We start from the raw sequence: 24,040 nt of genomic DNA on the forward strand, positions 1-24,040 counted from the left end.
CCCCCACCAGTGCTGGAATTTTGGCTGGCTTGATGCTGTGCTGGTCCATACGCTGCGATTTCATGCACGTACCCGTCATGTCTGAAAGTGAGCACCTCACAGCTCTCCTTCCGGTCTGCCAGTTTTTACTTTTTGGCTTCTTTGAGCTTAGCTAGGGAGGATGATGTAGATGACTCCCTGCCCCTGAACACTTTGACCAGTTATGAGAGTCTGCATAACTGTTACCCACAGCAAAAAGAAGCTTCTCTGGCCAAGGCCAAAAGCAGCATGAATTTTCTCCGTAGGACTGGGACATATGGCCACCCCCAAACGCCTGTTTGGCTTTTTGAGATAAGCTCTCATTCTGCATCTTACAAGGCTTGGAATCCACTCTATAGCCCCAGCTTGCTTGGAACTCCTGTTGATCCTCCAGCCTCCATCTCCCAAGTGCTACGATTGATGGTACAATCTAAAATCTAATCATGCAGAGTTAAAAGTTTCTTAGAATTGTTCTGTTGTTTGTAGAAAAAAACAAGGGTGGGGAGATTAAAGAGCCACAGAGGCTCGGATGAAAGTACATATTTTGTGGGCTGCAGGAAATATTTGTCTTCATTTTAACCCACAAAAGAAGTAGCAAAAATCATGTTTATGACTGTGCTGGTATAAGAACAAATACACGATTACATGGAAAGTATCTTTGTCAGAATACACCTTTTTGTCCTGATTTCGTAAGAAGACAAAACATTTTTGTTCACCTTAAAACTAAGTTATCCTGTAGCTATCCTATAGCAAATTATACATATATGTAATATGTATTTTATTTATATTTTGTTTTATAATTCTAAAAATATAGTGTAGTATTTATTTGTATTTATTATATATATTTGCTTTTTATTTCATCTTTATGTGTGTGAGTATTTTGCCTGTGTGTATTTGCCTCCTTGCCATGAAATGCCTAAGGAGGCCAGGAGAAGGGAATCTGTTCTGATCACTAAGGACAAAAGTTGCAGACAGATGTAAACAGCAATGTGGCGCCAGAAACTTAACTCTGGGTCCTCTTGAAGAGCATGAAGTGTTCATAACTGCTGAGCTCTCTATCCAGCGTCATACTAGTGTTTCTTACACTCCACGAGTAACTTAGCATTTGTTCTTTCACGAATAAAGCATGGTAAATTGCTGAAATCCGAAATCTGTTACGAATTCTGCAAGGATCTGTATCATCAGGGACATGGAACTGCAGGTAGTTCCTATCGTTTCCCCCCATTTCTGAAAATTTCAGCTAGCCATCCAGAGCCTTGATTTAAAAAAAAAAAATAACAACAAAAAACTCTATCATATAAATGTGTTATTTTAAAAACCATGCATACACATACTCTTAATTTGAAACTATTTTTTGCAACTTTGATTTTGTAGAAACCTTTGACAAAACGAAAAAAAAAAAAAGGCAAGAAAATAACGGTCAGCCGCGAGCGGGGACTCAACTGCCTAATCCTGATTGGCTAAAGTCGATCGGGGGACCCAACTGCCGATTCCTGATTGGCTAAAGTCCTTCTAACGGTCATCTGCTGCCTTATAAACCACACCCCCTTTTCTGGAACGTTCCTTAGAGCTTTATACTCGTGCTTCTGGCGCTGGCTTCTCATTCTGCGTTAAGGTTCTCCAGGGTAGGACGGTTCTTCAGGGTAGGACGGTCTCTGACCCACCTGCCACCTCTAAGAGCCTTGTTCTTTTCTGTGGCGCTGGCAGTGGAACCCAGGGGTACAGTGTGATAGGTGAGTGCTCCTGAGTTACCGCCTCACACCCTTTCCTTTTTTAAAAAAGAATAATGTTAATTCTTAAATTTTGGTGAATATAATGTAGGCCTCGACATTGCTTTGTGTACGAGACTGGCCTTTGGATCTGGAGTTGCCTCCTCGCACTCGTTCCTTTTTTTAAAAAAAGAATTGTTTTAATTTTTAATTTTTGGTGACTATAATGTAGGCCTCAAAATCTATGTATGAGGCTGGCCTTTGGCCGTGGATGCTCTGGCTTCAAGCCTTTAGAGTGTTGGGACTACAGGCGTGTTGGACTTGTAAAATTTTACGATTATGTTGGGCTTGTAAAGTGATTTTCTTTTCTAAATTCCATTTTTGAGGGGGAGAGGGTTTGGGTGACCCAACTGTCCTTTGGGAAATCTGGAGTGACCGTGTTCCGTTATCAGAGCCTGTTCTGAGTCGGAAACAAGGACTAATCCATGTAGGCTTTGCAGGAGCCTGAACTCGGTGGCGCCTTTGCATAGACACTTTTTTGTCTCAAGCGCACATTTTATTGTCTAGATTTCGGACGGAAACGTGACCGGCATCGGACGTTAGGAAGTGGAAGCGCTGAGAGGAAACGGTAAGTTAAGCACCCAACTCGAAGAGGGGCGGGGTGAGGAAAGGGGCGGGGCAGCGGGGCAGGCTCCTAGGCTAATTTACCGCCCCTTTGGACAGGAGCTCTTAATTGGTCGGACTTGCCCCTCATTCCGGAAGTGACGCCACGTATCCTCCTGCCTGGCCCGTGGTTCCCGGCTGCTGCTCTTCCCACCTCTCCTCCGCCCCCATGGTCCGCCCCCTTGGCATACCATAACAAGCAGGCCATGGCGGGGGCGGGTTGAGGGTGGAGCCCGCTCTCGCGGCGGTGGCGGGTTGGGCGTTGGGCGTTGCCTCGCACTTCCGTCTGCGGCTGCTCATCTAGCCGGGGGCATGGAGGTGGGCTAGCGCGCTGCAACCGGGCCTAACCGGGTGAGAAGTGCAGCGGTCATGCCGCGAGCGGGTGAACAAGCGGGAGGGCGCGTGCGCATGGAGGGGTGCGCGGCATATTGCCGCTGTAACTCGTGCGCGGCCTGCGGGAGAAGGCGCCTGCCTTCTGGAGAGCTGCGCGCGACGGAGCGGCGGCGGCCCCGGGCAGGCAGCGCTTGGTGTTTCCTGCTAGCCAGGCCCGCCCCCGGTGCCCTGCGGTTTAGGCACCAGCACAGCCGGCTTTGGGCTGCGATGTACGGGGAGGGCCTTGAGCTTCCGGGCGAGGGAGGTCTCCCGGGTATGGGTCCGACTGGATGCTGCCCTCTGCCCTGGCGTCGCTTCCGCTTGGGCACTGGGACGCCCTCCCTACTATCCCAGGCGTTGCAGTGTTGATGACCTCCCGCACGCCCGCAGCAGACTTGATCAAATACCTATTTAGCCCCTGAGGGGGAACAGCCCTTGGAGAAATTAGTGTTAAATTGTTCTCCTTCATGCACGGTAGAGTGTGGTCTAACCTGACCGAGGTAACTTATTAGATGACACTGTGCAAGGTTGATGCAAGGCCCAGGTGAGATACATAAATTAAAGGACATTTTATCAGTTTCTAATTTGTTTTAATTTCAGAAATGTTCTTTTTGGGGGCGAAAGTGTGACTATATCTGGATGCAGAGCTACATCTATTCACAGATAAGCCCAGCAAGCTCAAAGAGGATCACTTCACTGTGAGACGTTTGTCAAGGTAACTGTCTTTTTAAACAATCACTTCTTTTTCAGTTATTTGATAAGTACTTGAGTTACAGAAATGTAGAATAAGTCCATACCTTAACATCCCTAATTACTGAGGGTAGGGGCAGACAAGTAAACAGAAATCCAAACCACTTTGATAAGGAAAGAAGGTAATGAAAATGAAGGACAGGGAGGAGGAGGTCTCCAAGACCCTGGAAGAGGAAAGGCTTCCAGGTCACTCAGGATTGTGTTGTACACTGGTTTCAGTAGGTGTTCTTTCAGAATCACTAGTGGAGTGCATTAAGTTGTCAACTTGATGGTTTACATTTTAAGATTAAGAACTGTACTGGTCTGAAGGGTGTGTGTGTTGAAAGCGAATGGGAGAGCTACAGTACAGAATGCCATGCACCATGAGTTTTGGGCTGAACAAATGTAGTAAGTGGGAGCTATATATAAAGAGAACAAACCAAGGACATGGGGGGATTATTATACGTGCGGCTCAGTGATAGAGTTTTATCCCCAAAGTGCAGGCGTTAACCTGTGTTTTACACATCTAATTTGTGCAGTAACCTCTGGCAGTGTCTTGTAGGAAGTATTGGAGGTGGGTCAGAGGAGGCAGAGAGATTAGATTTCCTTCGAAATTCCGGCAAATGATGAAAGTGTAGGAAGACTCACCAAGAAAGAGGGAAAGAACAAGGCGACTCTGGGGATGGAGTGGGCGGTAGCACTATCAGTGTAGGGGGACACGCAGTTAGTGCAAGGTTTTTTTTTTTTTTTTAGATTTACTTATTATATATAAGTACACTGTATTTGTTTTCAGACACCAGAAGAAGGTATCAGATCTGATTACAGATGGTTGTGAGCCACCATGTGGTTGCTGGGATTTGAACTCAGGACCTCTGGAAGAGCAGCCAGTGCTCTTAACCACTGAGTCATCTCTCCAGCCTTCTTTTTAATAATGTATTTTTATGCCTATTGGTGTTTTGTCTGTATATGTCTGTGTGAGAGTGTCAGATCCCCTGGACTGCCAGGTGGTTACTAGGAATTGAACCTGGACCTCTGGGAAAGCATCCTGTGCTCTTAGGTGTAAAAGTAACTTATTTTTTTCTTTTGGAGACAGGTTTTCTCTGTGTAGCCCTGGCTGTTCTGGAACTCACTCTACAGACCAGGCTGGCCTCAAACTCAGAGATCCACCTGCCTCTGCCTCCGAGTGCTGGGATTAAAGGGGTGCACTACCTACATGGTTGTTGAAGTTAACCATATTTCATATTTGTGTGTATGTTTGTGGGCAGGAGAGTATAGGTGCCTATTGGAGGTGGAGTCACAGTAAGTTGGGAGCTTCCTGACATGGATACTGGGAACTGAACTGTAGTCCTCTGAGAGAGCAGTAATTATCTTTACATTTGTTAAGAAGTTATGTAGTTTCCTGGGGGTTTTTCATTTGTTTGTTTTAAAGCCTCAGAAAGGTGTGATTTACTTACAAAAAAAAAATTTTTTTTTAAAGATCTCTACATAGCCTTGGCTATCCTGGAACTCACTATGTAGACCAGGTTGGCCTTTAGCTTAAAGAGTTCCCTCTGTCCCTACCTCAGGAGTGCCAGGATTAAAGGCCTGGCTATCTTAATGTTTTCTTAGTAGCAGAGATCATGGTCTCTGCATTTTAGAGTGTCACATTGCTACATGCAAGTGTTCAGTGGCTCTGATGAGATTCCTAGACTTTGATAACTCTTCTTTCTTAGTGAAAAGAAACTAAACCTTTTTCTTAAAATTGCCTTTTTCATGAAATTTAGTACCGCTAATAAATATATTGTCTTTGTATAATGTGTGCAAATATGTGTTATGTCTGAGGAAATTGTTCTCTCACAGATTGTTTTTTTTTTTTTTTTTTGGTTCTTTTTTTCGGAGCTGGGGACCGAACCCAGGGCCTTGCACTTCCTAGGCAAGCGCTCTACCACTGAGCTAAATCCCCAACCCCAGATTGTTTTTTTCTAAAGAGTGATACGGCTTGATGAATGCATGGATTAGGGCATTGTGGGCTGAATTCAAAGAACTTTGCAATGACACTTGTAACTTTTTTCTTCATTTGGCTATAGTTCACATGCATTAGAAAGTATATGTGTTTTATACCTTTCTGGTTTTTGGAGGTGGCTTAAGAAATCCACTCCATAGCCTGGCAGTGGTGACACTGGGGAGGCAGAGGCAGGCGGATCTCTGAGTTTGAGGTCAGCTTGTTCTACAGAGATACAGACAGTTCCTTTACAGCCAGGGCTATACAAAGACCTCCCCTACCCCTCATCCCTAATTAATGTCTCCTATATACTCTGAGTAGCTGGGATTAAGCTCCACCTTCTGCAACAAGAAGTAGCTGGTTATTTGGGATTCTTAGGGAAGGTGCATCTCTCCTGTCTCATTTGTTTATTTGTTTACTGTAATTGAATTGTGCTGATTTACTATAGGACTTATTTAGTGTTGTTTATCCTGTTCAAAGTGTTTCTGCCTTAACTGTTGAGCTTTTTCATTTATGTCTGGCAGTGCAAGATGCTCCAGGCTCACTCTTCATTTTACCTGCCTTAACCTATTGAGAGACCAAATCTTTAGGTTCAGACTCTTAGGGAACCTGACGTAGGGAACCTGACGTAAGGTTGAACTCAAGAGACTAGTACCTAGCACCAGTTTTCAGGCTCCCCCACCCACCACCTCCAACAAGACCTATGTCTTATAATCAGTTTCCAGGTGCCCCCCCCCCCCCGAGCAAAATCTGTGTCTAGTACCAATTTTCAGGTTATTCCCCAACAAATCTGCACCTCCAGGTTACAAGCCTGCTCTGGCACTTCACTTTCTAACCACCACCAATCAGGAGGAAATCAGAAGTTAAGTTTATAGTTTAGTTCCTAGTACCAGCCAATTATGTTAAAGGCCATAATGCCCCGCTCCCCAATCCGATATATATCAGGCTAGATACCCTCTTCTTGCCTCTATAAATACTTGCTTAAAATTAGGCTCAAGGCTCTACTTCCTGCTGTGGCAGGGTTGGCAGGGAACCAAAGCTTGAGTAAAGAGACCCTAATGCTGTTGCATTGGACTTGGCTCCTTGGTCTTTTTGGGGGTTCACATATGTTTCTTAATGTGTATCAGGGCACACATTTGCTTTCTATTCAGCCACGGTATACTGTTTCATACATCTATTTAAAGTTTCTTGTATTTCATCCAGTGATCGTTTGGTTTCTGGCTTTGATGTTGCTTGGTAATCCTTACTGTGTTTGGAATTCTGATACACAAATTGCCTGAAACCTCTTCTTTGACAGTGAGCTCCGTGCCTCACAGTGAGCCCTGACTATAAAACAAAACAAGTGTCTTTCTTTGGATCTTTGTTGTGTTTGGATTTTCAGGTTTCCTTGTCCTTGCTGCTTTTTCTTCAGAGAGGTCAGAGATTTGGAGGGTCATCTTAAAACCTTTCAAATTGGAGTTTGGACAGTGAAGGATGGAGTAGGTCATCGTATTAAAACCTCGATAGCAATAGGTTGTGTACCATTCGTAGCCATTTATAGTGATTGAGTGTCAGGGAGTGTAGAGCAGCAATTTGGGTCAAATAAGAGAAGATGATCTTACTAGTAAGTGTGTATTACTATTGGTATAGATTTATGTTTTTTACTTCTAGAAATTTCTAGAACTGCTTTTTAAGACTATAAAAGGTGGGGCTGGAGAGATGGCTCAGTGGTTAAGACTGCTCTTGCAGAGGTCCTGAGTTTGGTTCCTAGTAACCACATGGTGGCTCACAACCATCTGCAATGGGATCTGATGCCCTTTTCTGATGTGTCTAAAGACAGTTACAGTGCACTCATATAAATGAAACATAAAATATTTTAAAAAACTCACAAAAAAAAGAATATGAATTTTTTTGTTTTTTTTTTTTTAGCTTTTGATTTTAAGTTAGTGGGAGACTCTACTTTCTTGAATTGTGTTTTTCTCTGATTTTGCATCAGTAACGTGTAGTTGATCCCATTTGGCACACGTTAAGTAGTGTACCCCTTACAGTGTTATAACTAATGGAATGTGTTGAGGTTTTTGCTGCTGTTAGGCATTAAACCCCGAGATTTCATTTAGAACAAGTACTCTGTCGCTATGCTTCTCCTCTGCCCTGCTTTCAGATTTGGGTGCAGTCAGTTACGATGAGCCAACAGAACATTTTGGCTGTGGAGGCAGTTTCTAGATGAAGTAGAAGGCATTCTGTTCTTTGTAAAGAGAAAGTCTCAAGTGCTGTTTCTTCTGAGTGTCCTCTCGTTTCTGTTTAGTTACAGATACAGAATGAGCACATGCTGCTGGTGCACTCCAGGTGGTTCTTCCACCATTGATGTCCTGAAGTGCTATGCATCTAGCACTGGATCAAGTGAATTTCAGACAGCTGATGAAGACCTCTGCTACTGCTTAGAGTGTGTGGCTGAGTACCACAGAGCCAGAGATGAGGTGCCATTCTTGCATGAGGTAATTTGCAGTAGATCCTAACCGGGAAGACAGTAGGTGTAGTTTACTGTGAGAAGCATTCAGGGAGATGATGCTATGACTAAAGCTTTGAAATCCAGTACAACTCCAGCACCTAACATCCGGTATGTAACAGTTGCTATGAATGCTTATCGATGGGCTTGAATTGAAACTTAAAAGTACAGTTTTATGATCTGTCAGTTTCAGTTATTTTGTTATAAATAGCAAAAGAGAGAGAAAGAACCAGAGATTGATGTCGGATGTCTACCTTGATTGAACTCCACCTTAGCTTTTGAGACAGGATCTCACATTCAAGTAGGCTGGCTGATCACCAAGTTCTAGGGATTCATCTATCTTAGCCTGGTACTGGGATTACAGATATATGCTGGGGAAATCACCTCACTGACTATCTCCCCATCCTTAATTTTTATATTCAAACTATCTAACCTATTTGTGTATAAACTTATATTTAAAGAAATGTGTCCCCTCCCCCTCATTTGAAACAAAACTAACTTCGTGCTAAGTAGTAGCCAAGAATGACTTTGAGCTTCTGTTCTACTTGTCTCCACCTTGTGAATACTGGCATTTCAAGCATGCACAAGGCAAAAATGACGGCTTTCATGTATTTGAAGGAGCAACAGCAGCTTCTCATGACATTGGACGTTTTTTAGTTTATGTAGCGTGTCTTGTTTGACTCTTACAAGTTGGAGGTTTATTAGCCAATCTCACCAATCCCACTTTTCTAGGAGCATGGACTCAACATCCTGTTTCTGAGTCACTGTATATAATTCTCCATTTTGAACTTTATCATTGTCATTAGGTTCTGATGATCACCCATCCTGAAGTTACTATTGTAACTATTTTGGAGTGCCATGAATCACACTCGTGTAAGGCAGGAGAATTCCCTAATCAGTAAATGAGTGAATCCTGCCTGCTTCATTCACCTGACATCTCCTGTCTCTTTCCATCTCCTTAGGCTTCCTTAGTTGCTAAGATAACCATTTTGAGGTTAGTCCACCTATAATGACATAAAGTGTTCAAGTAAAAGGAAGACTAGCACATCATTTCTCAGGCAAAAACTAGATTTGCTTAGTGAGGAAGGCATGGTAAAAGCCAAGACTGGCTGAAAGTTAAACCTTATTAACAACTTTTTTTTTTTATTCATTTATTATATATAAGTACACTGACACCAGAAGAGGGCATCAGATCCCATTACAGATGGTTGTGAGCCACCATGTGGTTGCTGGGAATTGAACTCAGGACCTCTGGAAGAGTAGTCGGGTGCTCTTAACCACTGAGCCATCTCTCCAGCCCAACAACTTCTAAATCTAAGTTGTGGATGTCAAGGGAAATCTTTTTTGTTTGACATGGGTGTTTAGCTTATACTGCCTTCAACCTCTCTATAGAGTTGGAGGTGAGCTTGAGCTCGTCTGGTCCTTTTGCCTCAGCTCTCTAGTGTTTGGGTTTCAGCATGTACCGTCACACTCAAGTCTGTTTGTGCTGAGGTAGAACAAGAGCTTTATGCCTGTTAGGTGAGTGCCCTAACAACTGAGCTGCATCACAGCTTTTAAACCATTTTTGCTTTTTAAAACTGATTCATATATATATATATATATATATATATATATATAGTATTTTTGGGACTGAAATCATGTAAACAACTTTTACCTACATTGGGAAGCCAAACGGTGGGTGAGACTTACTTATCTCAGTACTCACTTCGTTGCAGTGGTAGAAACCAAACCTCTAGTTCCAAGTTATGTCTGTGTGATAGGTGCTGCTTTAAGCTTCTCACAGGGTTTTTCTCTGTGTAGCTCTGGCTGTCCTGGAACACACTTTGTAGACCAGGTTTCCCTTGAACTTGAAGAGATCTGCCTGCCTCTGCCTCCTGAGTGCTGAGATTTAAAGATGTGCACTACCACCCCCAGGCAGTTCTATTTTCTAAACATAAAGAGGAAAAGGCTTTCCACAGGAAAGATATACACATAGCATATTTTGTTAAGATACAAAACATTGCCCCTTTTCTTCTTTCTGCAGGTTTTATGGGAGCTAGAAACCTTACGCCTCATAAGTCACTTTGAAAAGTCCATGAAGGCAGAAGCTGAGGATGACGACGAGTTATATATAGTAGACAACAATGGAGAGGAGCAGCTCTTTGACTGTAGTGGCCAAGATTTTGAAAATAGGCTTAGAGTTCCTCTTTTTGAAATACTGAAGTACCCTTACTTGCTTCTGCATGAGCGTGTTAGTGAGTATCTTGGGTGTATAAATTTTACTAAGAGTTGGAGTTGGGACCGAAGAGATAGATGCCTTAGCATTTTAAGAGTGTAACAGCTCTTCCAGAGGATCTTGGTTCAATTCTCAGCACCCACATGGTGGCACATACCTCATGCACATAAAATAATTAAACATAATTGGGATCTGTTGGAGCTGGAGACATGGCCCGGTGGTTAAGAACCTGTACTACTCTCACAGAGGACCTGGGTTTGGTTACCAACACATTGGGTGATGCACAGCTACATAACTTCTAACTATCGCTCTAGGAGATTTGATGCCCTCTTCTGGCTCACGTGGGCTCCTACAGCCGTGTGATGCACATATGTACTTGGGTATTCACTGGTACACACCACATAAAATAATACATATGAAATAATAGTCTGGGTATAGCTTAGTGTATGTGTGAGGCTCTGGGTACAAAGAAATTTTTTTAAATTTGTTTATGTGAGATGAAAATCTGTTGGCTTTCATACATACTTAGGATACTTTAATATTTTGTTTTCAACAAATTAGAGTGAGCATGATATACCCATCCATATAGGTTCTACATTAAACAGTTTTGCTGTATTTGCATTTCTTACTATGAATCTATCCAGAATGGCCTTGAAATCAAAATCCTAGTTTAGCCTCCAGAGTTGGAAGAAGTGTGGACCAGCATATATATGTATAATGTAAAATGCATAATGTAAAAAACACATTAGGATATATAGTATTTAGCCCATATATTCTCAAAAGTTACAAATGTGGTATGTAACCGATTTGTTTTAGAGTGACTAAGGACAACACATTAAGTTGGGTTATATTTTTCTCTTAATCCAATATAGTCTACTTGCACACATATGTGGGGTGGTTATTTTGCTTGCTTGTTTTGTTTTTTTTTTTTTTTTTTTGTTTTTTTGTTTTTTTTGGTTCTTTTTTTTCCCCTTCGGAGCTGGGGACCGAACCCAGGGCCTTGCGCTTCCTAGGTAAGCGCTCTACCACTGAGCTAAATCCCCAGCCCTGTTTTGTTTGTTTTTGGTGCTGTGCACACCTTAGGTAAGCACTCTATAACCCTAGCTGCCTTTTTAAAAAAAGATTTTATGTATATGGGTACACTGTTACTGCCTTCAGACACACCAGAAGAGGGCATTGGATACCATATCCCATTACAGATGGTTGTGAGCCACCATGTGGTTGCTGGGAATTGAACTCAAGACCTCTGGAAGAGAAGCCAGTGCTCTTAACCACTGAGCCACCTTTCCAGCCCTTCTCTAGCCTTCTTAGTATTGTCTGTTTTGAGACAGCACATTACTAAGTTGCCAGGCTGGCAGCTCTGTAGCCTAGGCAAACTTTGAATTTGAGATCCTTTCACTTCAGCTTCCCCAGGAGCTGGGATTACAGGCTTTTGCCACCAGACTTGTGTGTGTATTTATATATTGCTATGTGACACAGTTGCTCTATAAAATATACACTTTATGCATTTTTCAATTTTCTTGTGATACTTTTTAATTTTTTTATTTTTCTTTTATTAGTCTTTTTGAAACAGGGTCTCTCTTTGTAGCCCTAGCAACCATGCTGCCTTGATCTCTAGAGATTCACCTCCCTCTGGGATGTTGGGATTATAGGCGTGTATCACCAAGTTCTACTTTTGACTAGATACATTACTAAATTCCAAGTAACTTGATTTTTAAACTAAAAGTCTTTTAAACATTTTCATTTAATATTTTTTATGTGTATGAATGTTTTGCCTGCATATATGTACATGTAATTGCATATATGCACCACATATGTGCAGTACCCAAGGAGTTTGGAGGAAGATGTTTGACCCTTTGGAACTGTGGTTAAAGATGATTGTGAGCCACTGTGCGGGTGCTTGGAATCAATTCCAGGTCTCTGGAAGAGTAGTCAGTGATTTTAACAGCTAAGCCATCCTCCTGCCTTTTAAACATTAATTAAAGAAAAATGTACCCATAAATGCCAGGGCTGGAGAGATGGCTCAGCAGTTAAGAGCACTTACTCTTGCCAAAGTCCTAGGTTCAGTTCCCAGCTCCCACATGGCAGCTTACAACTGTCAGTAACTCCAGACCCAGGGGATCTGACGCCCCATCCCCTTCTGATCTCTATGGCCACAGGTCTTTGTGGTAGATAAACATGCAGACAGGCAAAATATTCATATCCATAAAATTTTTAAAAAATGTGAAAATCCATAAAAGTTTATATAAGCTTGAAGATTGCTTATGCTTTCATATATGTCATACATAGTATTGCAGGTGTTCCCAGTAAGCTGACCAAGTCATAGTCACCCTCCAAAGCTAGTGCTGTTATTAGTATACTGTTTTTGAAGCTTGACAAATTAAAATTGATTTTTAAATCTAATAAAATTAATTGATCAATAAATGCAATTGAGATGACTAACATTAGGAGGAGAAGGTTCCCTTGTTCTAACTCCAGTCCAGGCGGACCAAATAATCAAACGTAAGACACTGGACCTGAAACTATGCTCCTAAGCTACTCTTTTGTAGATCATTACATAAAGTATAAATACATGTTTCAGTAAATTTAAAATGAGAGGAACATGCCATGGATGAGCACAGTGAATAACCTGTCTGAACTGGAATGTAACTCAGTGGTAGAGACTTGCCTCAGGAACTAGGGTTGATTTCCAGCACTTCAAAAAACAAAAACAAAGCGTGTGTGTGTGTGTGTAAATACCAGTCTAACCAATTTCAGCATCAGCATTTTTTTTTAAATTTATTATGTATAGTGTTCAGCCTGTGTACATGCCTGCATGCCAGAAGAGGGCATCAGATCCCAATACAGATGGCTGTGAGCCACCATGTGGTTGCTGGGAATTGAACTCAGGACCTCTGGAAGAGCAGTCAGTGCTCTTAACCACTGAGCCACCTCTCCAGCCTGGCATCAGAATTTTTAATGCCTTGTTTAAAAACAATTAACATTTATGTACAAAATAACCTAAGAGCCAATGTTTAGGGCCTCTTGAGGCCCTGAATTTAATCATTTGTTGTCTTTCTGTTTAGATGAACTGTGTGTGGAAGCGCTTTGTCGAATGGAACAAAACAATTGCTCCTTTCAGGTCTTTGACAAATACCCAGGCATCTATTTGTTTTTGGTTCATCCCAATGAAATGGTGAGTATGAGTGCCAGGCAGTGCCAGCTTTGCCTTTACTTGGTACATGTCAGGTAGCCTCAATTACAGACGTGGTGTGTATTTTGTTTAAAGTATTAGTTAAGCTTTTTACTTTTTTTCTCTTTCTGTTGTTGTGATAAAGTACGAGCCAAAATAACTTTGGAAAAAATGGAAAGGGTTTGCTTCATAATACACTGCCATATCAGGGTTCATCAAAGGAAAGCAGGAACCTAGAAGGAGGAAGTGAAGCAGATAACCATGGAGGAATACTACTTACTGACTTAGCCTACTTTCTTGTACAATCCAGAGCCATCATCTGTCCAGAGGACAAGAGATACTACCCACAGTGGGCTGGGCCCTCCCATTTCGGTCATTAAGACAGTGTCCCAGACTTGCTCTTTGTAAATATTTATAGGTTTGTGTTACGTTGACAAAATTAGCCAGCATAGTATCAAACTGAACTAATGAAAGAGTCCTGCTTTTCTCACTTTGCTGCTGAGATATGTGGCAATGGCATTTTAAATAATTTGCTAATAAATGGGATTGAAGGGAGTGCAATTGTAGAGGATAGGTTGGAGCAAGAAAAATTCCTAGGTGCTAGAGATGAAGAAAGATAAAATTCCGAGAGTGGACAAGAACAGATACAGACATTACCCCTAAGCATGGAGACAGGCCCTAGCCTACCATGAAGTGAGACTGCCTCCACGTACAGTTCCTTGTACACTAGCAGTTAGAGTAGAGTCAATATTTTAAGGTTATTGCTGAGAAAGTCTGCTCTGCCAAAGTAATGACAAGAAAAGATGTTTTTAAACCTGCAGCAAGGAAAGAACATACTGCAGGGTGTAATAGTACATGCCTTTAATCCCAGCACTTGGGAGGCAGAGGCTGGTAGATCTGAGTTCATGGCCAGCCTAGTCTAATAGTTCCAGGACAGTCAACTACATAGTGGGACCTTGTCTCAGGGGAAAAAAGGAGCATAGTAATAGACTTGTAGTCAAAATGATGGTGAATCTTTCCTTCCTTCTAAACAAATGGTAGGAAAAGTCCCCAGAGAGGAAGTGAGGTAGTCAGACTAAGTGTTTCTATAGACCAGCAGTGGAAGAGCTTAAGTGATGACTTTAATATTGTGCCTCTTCAGGTTCATGGAGGGAAAATGAAGCCTTGACCTGTTTGCTGCTGCTTTCTGACCTGGGGACTAAATCCTTGTGGCTGTAGTTCAGTCAGAGTGCTTGTCTAGTATGCATAAATCCCTGAGGTTGACCCCTTTCACGACACAAACTAGCCATGGTAATAGTGAGCATGTGGGAGTGGGGAGGCTCAGGTCATTCTCAGCTATGCAGCAAGTTTTAGATCAGCTGGGGATAAACAGAAGATGCTATCTTAAGAGAAAAGGACTTTTTAGGTATGTGATAATGAAAATGAGGACATATGTATGTTTCAGAGAGTGTATTACTCAGTGAAATGAGATAAGCAAATCCTAGAAAGGAAATTAAGATTTGAGATGCATAGAAAGATGGTAGTGTTACAAGTCGATGTAAGAAGTCTAGAAAGATAAAAATAAAACAAGGGGGCTGGGGATTTAGCTCAGTGGTAGAGCACTTGCCTAGCAAGCGCAAGGCCCTGGGTTCGGTCCCCAGCTCCGAAAAAAAGAAAAACAAAAAAAACAAAAAACAAAAAAAAACCAAGGAAACAGTAGAGGCAGCTTCACTGGCACAAATAAGACCATGGAGAACCTTTGAGGGTTTCAGAAGGAGAGAGAAGGGCAACCCCAAACCTGTGCAGAATACTGGAAGATGATCAAAGCCAAATTTGAAAAAATTCTTAAAGGATAATATACAAAGATACAAAAATGAGATATTTCTAGAAGTCACAAATTAGATAGGAGACAAGAATAACTGCTCTTTTCTCCACTCTGGGGAGGGACACCAGATTTTAGGACATATAATTTCTCTTAAAGTCACCGAAGCAGAAGTCAGGGTAAAAGTTTCTTTTGCAGTCCCCAATGACAGAAACAAATAGAACTGTAGGAAAATGCCTTTTCACATGGGATGGGAGAAGACAAGTGCGTTTGTACAGAGATTTTAGGGGAAGGGCTTAACATTATATATCCAGGCAAACTCCTTAGATATTAGAATATACCACTGTTCAAGGTTCTTGAAGAGGTGTCACACAGTGACTTTTACGAAACAGTACATAGAGGAGGAGTCTGAGAGATAAGGCAAACAGACGGCTGATTATCATTAATGTGGACATTAGAAGCCTTTGCATAACAATGAAACCAAAAATCTTGTTCAGGTTGGGCATGTAGTTTATGCCTGATATCCCAGTGCTTGGGAGGCTGAAGGAGGGAGATGCCACACATCCGAGGCCAGTCTGATCTACATAATGAGTTCCAGGCTTCATGGGTTACAGAGTCAAACAAAGTCTGAAGTAGAAAGGACTGGGGTGGGAGAAGGGGTGAACCAAGTTCAAGGAAAGTGCATGTCAGTGCCTTGGTATCTCAAAATGTTAATGGGGTTGAAAGAAGCAGAAGGCATCACCCTAAGGGCAGAGGCGAATGTGGGTTATTTTGGAAAGGCATGCTATAAATGAAGTTGGGTGTGATGGTAGATGAAAATGACCAAGATATATTGTAAAATTATGAAATTTCAAAGAATAAAAGCTATTAAAGGGGGGCTAGAGAGATGGCTTAGTGGTTAAGAGCATTGACTGTTCTTCCAGAGGTCCTGAGTTCAATTCCCAGCAACCACATGGTGGCTCATAACCATCTGTAATGAGATCTGTTGTCCTCTTTTGGCCTCCAGGTAGAACGCTGTATACATAATGAATGAATAAATCTTACAGTATTAAAGGAAAAAGTTCATGCATAAAAACAGGTTTGAGCAAATCTGTGTTATCAAACCAGCTGAACTTAATAGCTAAAGAGTAGATTGGCTAGTAGTCTTTTTTTTTTTTTTTTTCCCCTTCGGAGCTGGGGACCAAACCCAGGGCCTTGTGCTTGCTAGGCAAGCGCTCTACCACTGAGCTAAATCCCCAATTCGGCTAGTAGAAGTCTTAAGTGGATTGCTTCTAATAGACATACTTAAAATGTAAGTGAACACAAAAGATTGATGGAATGAATGGAAAAAAATTACCAAGTGCTTATAATAATGTTAAATAGATATTGACATAGGACGGGTTCCTGCTAGTCTTTAAATCAATGAAAATGATCATCAGGATCAAATAAGGCCCATACACTGTAGTGATGCCTCTTTGATCAGTCTACAGAAATCTGTAACCAGAAGATTTTCTTTGTTCATTGCTCATTGAATTAATGAACCTACAATGTTATTTATAATACAATTGCTTAGGTTCGGCGATGGGCTATTCTGACTGCAAGAAACCTGGGGAAGGTGGACAGAGATGACTATTATGACTTACAGGAAGTTTTAACTTGCCTTTTTAAAGTCATTGAATTGGGGCTTTTGGAAAGTCCAGACATTTACACATCTTCTGTGCTTGAAAAAGGCAAACTGATCCTTTTGCCTGCACACATGTATGATACTACCAACTACAAAAACTATTGGCTAGGTGAGTATTATTCCTACATGGACGTGTCTTCCCTAGTGTTCTGAGCACAGAGCAATCTTTGAGCAATCTCCATATTGCAAGTTTTCATGGTTCCCAGTTCTTGTTCCTTTGCTAAATTAGCTTAAGTATTTTATATCTTATTAAATACCATTTATTCTAGATGTCTTCCAAACAGATACATTTTCAAACCCTGGTGAGTAAGTCTTTTGTTTGGAGTAGAAGTGTCAGCGTGATTATTATTACCTCGTTTATCTTAATGTATAAAAGCTTCCATGTGGTGAGAGATATTTGCAAGTCACTATTTCATTAATGTCTGTTCTTTAACGTTACATGTCATAGTTGGTAGCAATTTTCCTCTTAGTGGTATATGAACTGTATATAACATTTATGAATGTTTGTGGCATCTTGTGAAATTCAAGTTATGTGATGGTCATCTTAGAAACTACCTTCTACCAAGGCTACCAGCACTTAACCTGTTTCACAGGGAAAGAAAGTGTTGGGGAGTGGTGCGTGAAGTGCCTCACACTTAAATAGCTGTCTTGGCAGCTGAAGTCTGTTCTGCTTTGACTTCCTGCCCTGCTTTCTCCCTGCATTTAGTGTAGTGTTGTTTCATCAGTCCAGTAAACTGGGATAATCTTACAGGTATTTGCATGTTGTTGACTATTCTTGAGGAGCAAGCCATGGATTCACTGTTGCTGGGTTCAGACAAACAAAATGATTTTATGCAATCAATTCTTCACACCATGGAGAAGCAATCGGATGGTAATATACTTTACTTGCAAAATGCTTTTGAATAATGCTGTGATGGTGTACTTTTAAAATTGTTGGTGATGCTAGGCAGAGTGGTGCCCCACACTGTTAAATCTCAGCACTAGAAGGCAGAGGTAGGCAGATCTCTGTGAGTTCAAGCTCACGTACAGAGTGAGTTCCTGGATAGCCAAGGATACACAGAGAAAAACTCTGTTTTGAAAAGCCAAAAAATAAAGTTTGTGTCACTATAAGAATTTGGGGTTGTAAGAGTGTGGTGAAAAGAACCTTCAGGCCTCAGGGATGCTGGGAAGTGCTCTAGCACAGTGTGACCCAAGGACTGAGTTAGGTCATAGATTCAGACTTTAAATTTCAAAAGGACCCCTTACACTTTAATTTAGCTCCTGTCTTTGCTAGAGGAAATGAATCCAGAGAAGTAAGCTTTCTTTTCCATTATGTAAACCAGAGTCTCTGTGAGATTCTTTTGCAAAAGCATGTCACTTAACAGTGTACTCTGGGAATCAAAACACCTGGGAATGTTAACAGAGTATGGAATCTAGTAAAGATGGTCAGGAATTTGATAGGCAGTGCTGTTGGAGAAGGCATTCTGGTAATATCTGCAAGTAGCGGGTTTGTTTTGCTACAGAGAGATTATGGGCATGTGAGAAATTAAGCTTGACTAAGGATGTTGAGGAATCATCAAAGGTCATTAACCGGGATCTTGCCACTGTATTTGAGAGGGAAAGGGGGAGAGCATGGGTAGTGTGAGTTATTAAAAGTGGACAGCAGGGGTTGGGGATTTAGCTCAGTGGTAGAGCGCTAGGCCCTGGGTTCGATCCCCAGCTCCGAAAAAAAAAAAAGAAAAAAAAAAAGTGGACAGCAAAGATAAAAGAATGAGTGTGGAGAGTGCTTGCTGTTGGCCAGCAGTTTTAATCCTCAGCATGCTGTGACATAGTAAGCAAAATTAAGGGTCTTGCTGGAGCAGAATGTTTTAGATCCTACACCTTATATAGATAGTAAATACCATTTCTTATTCTTTCACTCTTTCAGACAATACTTAGAATGAGAAAGACAGATTAGAAGACTGTTCTGTTGATCATCAGTTTGGTTCCCATTATTTTTTGCAAAGAGATTATAGTTTTAGAACATTTTGAAAATTTGTATGTCAGGAATAATGGCCCAAATCTTCCCTGTGCTTGGGCGGCAGAAGCATGTGTTAACTTCGAGGTTCCACATGTGGAGTTCGAGGCCAGCCAGGTTTACAGAGGGAGTTCCACAACAGCCAGGGCTACAGAGAAACCCTGTCTCAAAACAAAAACAAAAACAAAAACAAAAAAACCACTTTAAATTACTTGGTATTTTGCTCTTTTTTTTTTTTTTTTTTTTTTGGCTAAAAATGTTTTCAGTATATCTTAGACTTTTTTTTTATTGTTTTGTAATTTAGTAATCGTTACGTTTTATTTTAGATGACAGCATGGATCCTTTTTGGCCAGCGTTACACTGTTTCATGGTGATTCTTGATCGCCTTGGATCTAAGGTGTGGGGTCAACTTATTGACCCTATTGAAGCATTTCAAACCATCATTAACAACGAGAGCTACAACAGAGAGATCCAGAATATACGGAACAGCTCTATAAGGTTCGCTAAATGTTAGAATTTAAAATAACATATTGTAGCTGATTTTCTAAGATTTTTTCCCCCTCTTCTCCAACCCCTTTCATTTCAGTAATTTTTATTTATTCTTAATATTTAAGGACCAAATTAGAACCGGAGCCACATTTTGATGATATGGTGACGTGCAGCCAGATTGTGTATAACTATAATCCTGAAAAGACCAAAAAGGTAGAGAACATTTTAAAGCTGAGTGACTCTGTAGAGACAGTGTTCTGGGTAGTGACTGCTTGTTGACTCTGTAGTCGGTCTAAATCCACTGTTTCATAAAGGCCCTTTGGTGGGGTTGATGCATTTCATGTGGGGAACATGGACTCTAACCAGAGGGAGGGGAGTATCTTGTTAGGAGGAATAGTAATCAAGCCAACTGATAGGAAGACTGAAGTATGTGGAGATGTGAATTTGCGTTTTCTTGAAGCATTTTATAATTCAAATGACATTAAGTACTGCATATTATAGACCAGGAGAGTAAAGCTGCACGTTATAGTCCTTTTCTACAGATTGGGTGTTAATACCATTGATACTTGCTTACTGAATATTGATCATTTTCATTTTAGGATTCTGGGTGGAGATCAGCCATTTGTCCAGATTATTGTCCAAACATGTATGAAGAAATGGAAACGTTAGCCAATGTACTTCAGTCAGATATTGGTCAAGATATGCGTGTTCATAACAGCACCTTTCTGTGGTTCATACCTTTTGTTCAGTCACTCATGGATCTTAAGGATTTGGGTGTGGCTTACATAGTAGAAGTAATTCATCATCTATACTCAGAAGTCAAAGATGTCCTCAACCAGACAGATGCTGTGTGTGACAAAGTCACTGAATTTTTTATTCTGATTTTAGTATCAGTGATTGAACTGCATAGAAATAAAAAATGCTTGCATCTGCTGTGGGTGAGTTCTCAGCAGTGGGTAGATGCTGTTGTGAAGTGTGCCAAGCTTCCTACCACCGCATTTGTACGGAGTTGTGAGAAGTCACCTGGAAGTACCCCCAGAGGAGCAGCAATAATGTCGTCCTTGGCGTTGCATTCAGTGCCATCGAACTCTGTCCAGCTTGCGTGTGTACAGTTGATTAGGGGTCTCCTCAAAGAAGGTTATCAGCTTGGTCAGCAAACACTTTGTAAGCGGTTCTGGGATAAACTTAACTTATTCTTACGAGGAAATTCGTCTCTGGGTTGGCAGTTGACTGGTCAAGAAACCCATGAGTTACAAATGTGTTTGAAACAAATAATTAGAAACATAAAAATCAAAATGCCCCAATATAGCACTTTTGGGGATACAACTTCTACATTCAAAACCCCTCCATCTTTTAAAGAAGAAAGTGAACAAATAGACAGGAAGCCTAAAAAAGACATTCATTCCTTGGGAAATTGCAGCCCAATACCTTCTAAAGAGCCAATGAAAGCTGACAGCCATCGAGTGCCGACGAAAGCAAGTGCTACAGAAGAGGAGGACTTCACGCAGCACTATATTGACTTGAATGAAGAAGAGCCTCTGCCGGCCGAGCTGGGCGTGAAGCAGAAAAGTGAGGCTCTTCTTTCTGAAAGTGCTCCAGAGCAAGTTAAAATAAGCACAGAAAAGTCTGGAAAAGAAAACTCTTCATATACAGCACCAAATAGTACTTCAAGAAGTGGTCCAGAATGGGGGTGTGACAGAGGAGTAATTATATCAACACATTCATTGACTGATTCTAGCAGCGATTTTCTGGAAAAGGTATCTACATCAAATGGAGATGTCCCATTAAAGGATGGCACTGTTGGTAAAACTTCAAAACCAAATTTCAAAGTACAGAAAGATGAAATTTGTGCAAAGTTATCACATGTCCTAAAGAAGCAACACAGGAAAAGTACTTTGGTCAATAACATTATTGATTTAGAGGAAAATGCAGCCACGTCTGACCTTGAGAACTGTTCAGGAACAGATAGAGGAGCTCTAAAAAAAGATACCATCGAACATGATGTGTCTTCAGACTCTGTTCTGAATGATGACCATGAAGAGCAAAAATCTAAAAACAGTTCGTTGTTCAAGAAAGAGATAAAAAGTGAGAAGTTGGATAATAGTTCTTTTGATGATGAAGACAAGCTTCAAATCCAGGAAGGCCATGCTGATGATGATTTGATATCATTTACAGAAGTTACTGATACACTGGTGAAGAAAACTCCATGCGAGGGTTCTGTAAAGGTGGCAGTTGAATCAAGAGATAATGAGATGAGAGTGCTGACTTCTAACTTGGAAGGACAGGTGCCTCATGACAGCAACAAGGCTTTGGTAGCAGGTCCTCAGGTAGACCTTTGCAACATAACTTTAATATCTCAAACCACTGTTATTCAATTTCCCTCAGGTTTAAGTAAACAGAATTCATTTCAGCTACAGAAAGATGATAAAAAATGTTTGACAGCTAACCACAACAGAGATGCCACCTGCCATGAACAAGTTATTATTATTTCAGATTCTGATGATGAAGATGATGCTGATGAGCAAGATGAGGATAAACGTTGTGGTATTGAGGGAAACATCGAACAGAGCAAAGTGTCCAGGGAGAATGACTGTTCAGAGCAGCATGATTTGGTAGTTAACACCAGTGTGGAAAAGAAGCTTGTGAAGGAAGAAGAAACAAATTGTCCTATAGAATTTGAGGACTCTGAATCTCAGGTTTTTGAGTTTGAAAGTTCATCTGAAGTCTTTTCAGTTTGGCAAGATCATAAAATAGACAGCAAAAGTTCCCTTCAAGAGGATCAAAAGAGCTGTATAGCTCATGTAGCTGATAGTACAAACAATAACTTAGGTTGTGGTGCAGATTCTGTGTCTGAAGAGGTTGTTAGAAACAAAGAAAAGGGTGTTAAAGAGCATGCAGAACCACACAGTAGTGTTTCTGCTGAGGGATTTTGTAAAATTGGAGTAAGAAAACCTAAGAGGAAACGATGTGATAAAGTTACAGCTGAAGATCCTCAGCGGCCTTCATCTTCTGTCAGAACTGAACAATTGGCTGAGCACAGAGATCTTCCTGAAAGGGACTTAGAGAGCGCAGATGTGGACATGGCAGCTCCCAGTTCTAGTGTTGAGAGAGATTCTACGGTTTTACAGAAGAAGTCTACAAAGCCTCGCCCTCACTCAAAACCTGTTAGGAAAGTTCCAGCTTCAAAGGCTACTAAGAAAACCCATCCAGATACCAGAAGAGGACAGACTAAGAGTTCATGTTATATAAGTTGTAGAACTTCTCCTGCTATTGTACCACCAAAGAAGTTTCGCCAGTGTCCAGAGCCAACTTCGACAGTTGAAAAACTTGGTCTGAAAAAAGGTCCTCGGAAAGCATTTGAGTTGTCCCAGCGGTCTCTGGAGTGTATAGTCCAATTACGTGACCACGGCAAGACTGTTGGAGTAGTTGAAGCCCCCAAAAAGACTAAATTAATTTCTCCTCAGACTCTCTCTATCAAAAATAATAAGAAGCTTCTGACAAGCCAGGATCTTCAATTTCAAAGGCTTATGAGATCCAGATCACACCAAAAACGAGACTTTGATTACAAAAATACTGATAGCGTAAGAGCAGTGTCACGCGTAGTGCAGGGTTCGGATGTACTTGCAGCAGACTCTGATGAGCCGGATAATCCTGGAGGAAGTGAGCCGCTTGCCATCAGCAGTGAAAAGCAGTTAGCGAAAGGCACGCTTTCCAAAGCAGAAGTGGCAGAAGCTGCTTCTGGTCCTTGGGGAACAGGTATAACTTGTCTTGTGAACCAGTGTGAATCTCGAGTGTTAAGTGGAGGAGTGCCAACAGATGTGCTGATGGGCTCTGCTTCAGAGGACCCTGTGGGTGGAGGTGCTCTCACAGTGCAGGTTGGGGAGGTGGCAGCAGTGAGAGCTGCAGAGCCAGAGTCCAGTAGTGATACAGATGATGATGACAATTTATTCCTAACACAACATGACCCTCAAGATATGGATCTGTGCTCACAGTTGGAAAATTCTAAAGCCATTATTGTGGCTCATAAAGATACAGTTCAGAGAGAAGACTCTCTAAGTCGGCCTCAGTTGGAGTCTTTGAGTATCATAAAGTGTAAATACAAAGACTGTGTTGAAACCACAAAAAACCAGGGTGAATACTGCCCAAAACATTCTGAAGCTAAAGCGGCAGATGACGACGTGTTTCGTAAACCTGGCTTGCCACTTTCTGTAGCCAGGTCCTCGAGACCTACTACTACCAAGATATTTAGCTCAAGCAGTGCTTCACGAACTGCCAATCTTTCCAAGTCTTTGGAAAGTACCACACTTCAGTCAGCACTGAAAAATAAGTCAAGTGGAGCACAGTCTAATTTGAAGATGACACCATCCTCTTCCCTGGGGTCTCAGAAGCCAGTGGCTGAGGTGAAAAGTTTATGCAATATTTTCCATTTTCAGACTCCGAGCAGTTCCAGCAAACAGAGTTACAAGTTTACCTTTAGTGAGAACAGGCCTGCGTCGGCTGCTTCTTCAGTGGACATTCTCTTGCCATCCCAGTCTATCTTTGACACCTTCATTAAAGAGGTCTTAAAATGGAAATACCAAATGTTTTTGAACTTTGATAAGTGTGGTGCTCCAACAAGTCTCTGTCAGTCTATCTCAAGACCTGTGCCTGTCCGATTTCAAGATTGTGCAGAATATTTTAATGTTTTTCTACCTTTGATAATATTGAATGCTTTTGAAACAGTAAGTATTCTTTAATTCTTTGCCCC

General features: G+C 41.4%; 1 protein-coding gene across 5 annotated transcripts in view; it reads left to right on the forward strand.

The window, feature by feature from the left end:
- The first annotated feature begins 27 nt into the window (after nt 1-27).
- Setx (senataxin) overlaps nt 28-24,040 on the forward strand; it is a 52,970-nt gene continuing 28,957 nt past the window's right edge. For 3 of the 5 annotated variants that reach the window (XR_005502066.2, XM_006233887.5, XM_039106152.2), the window contains exons 1-12: nt 28-441; nt 1,393-1,751; nt 2,295-2,355; nt 3,363-3,477; nt 7,757-7,946; nt 9,981-10,191; nt 13,238-13,347; nt 16,698-16,917; nt 17,560-17,679; nt 19,131-19,302; nt 19,419-19,506; nt 19,893-24,014. Coding sequence is in view for 4 of the 5 variants with exons in the window: in XM_006233887.5 (XP_006233949.1) it covers nt 7,770-7,946; nt 9,981-10,191; nt 13,238-13,347; nt 16,698-16,917; nt 17,560-17,679; nt 19,131-19,302; nt 19,419-19,506; nt 19,893-24,014 (5,220 nt within the window). In the remaining variant the exon portion in view is untranslated. 5 annotated transcript variants of the gene reach the window in all.

The sequence above is a fragment of the Rattus norvegicus genome, chromosome 3 (genome assembly GCF_036323735.1).
Source record: "Rattus norvegicus strain BN/NHsdMcwi chromosome 3, GRCr8, whole genome shotgun sequence".
Taxonomy (NCBI): domain Eukaryota; kingdom Metazoa; phylum Chordata; class Mammalia; order Rodentia; family Muridae; genus Rattus; species Rattus norvegicus.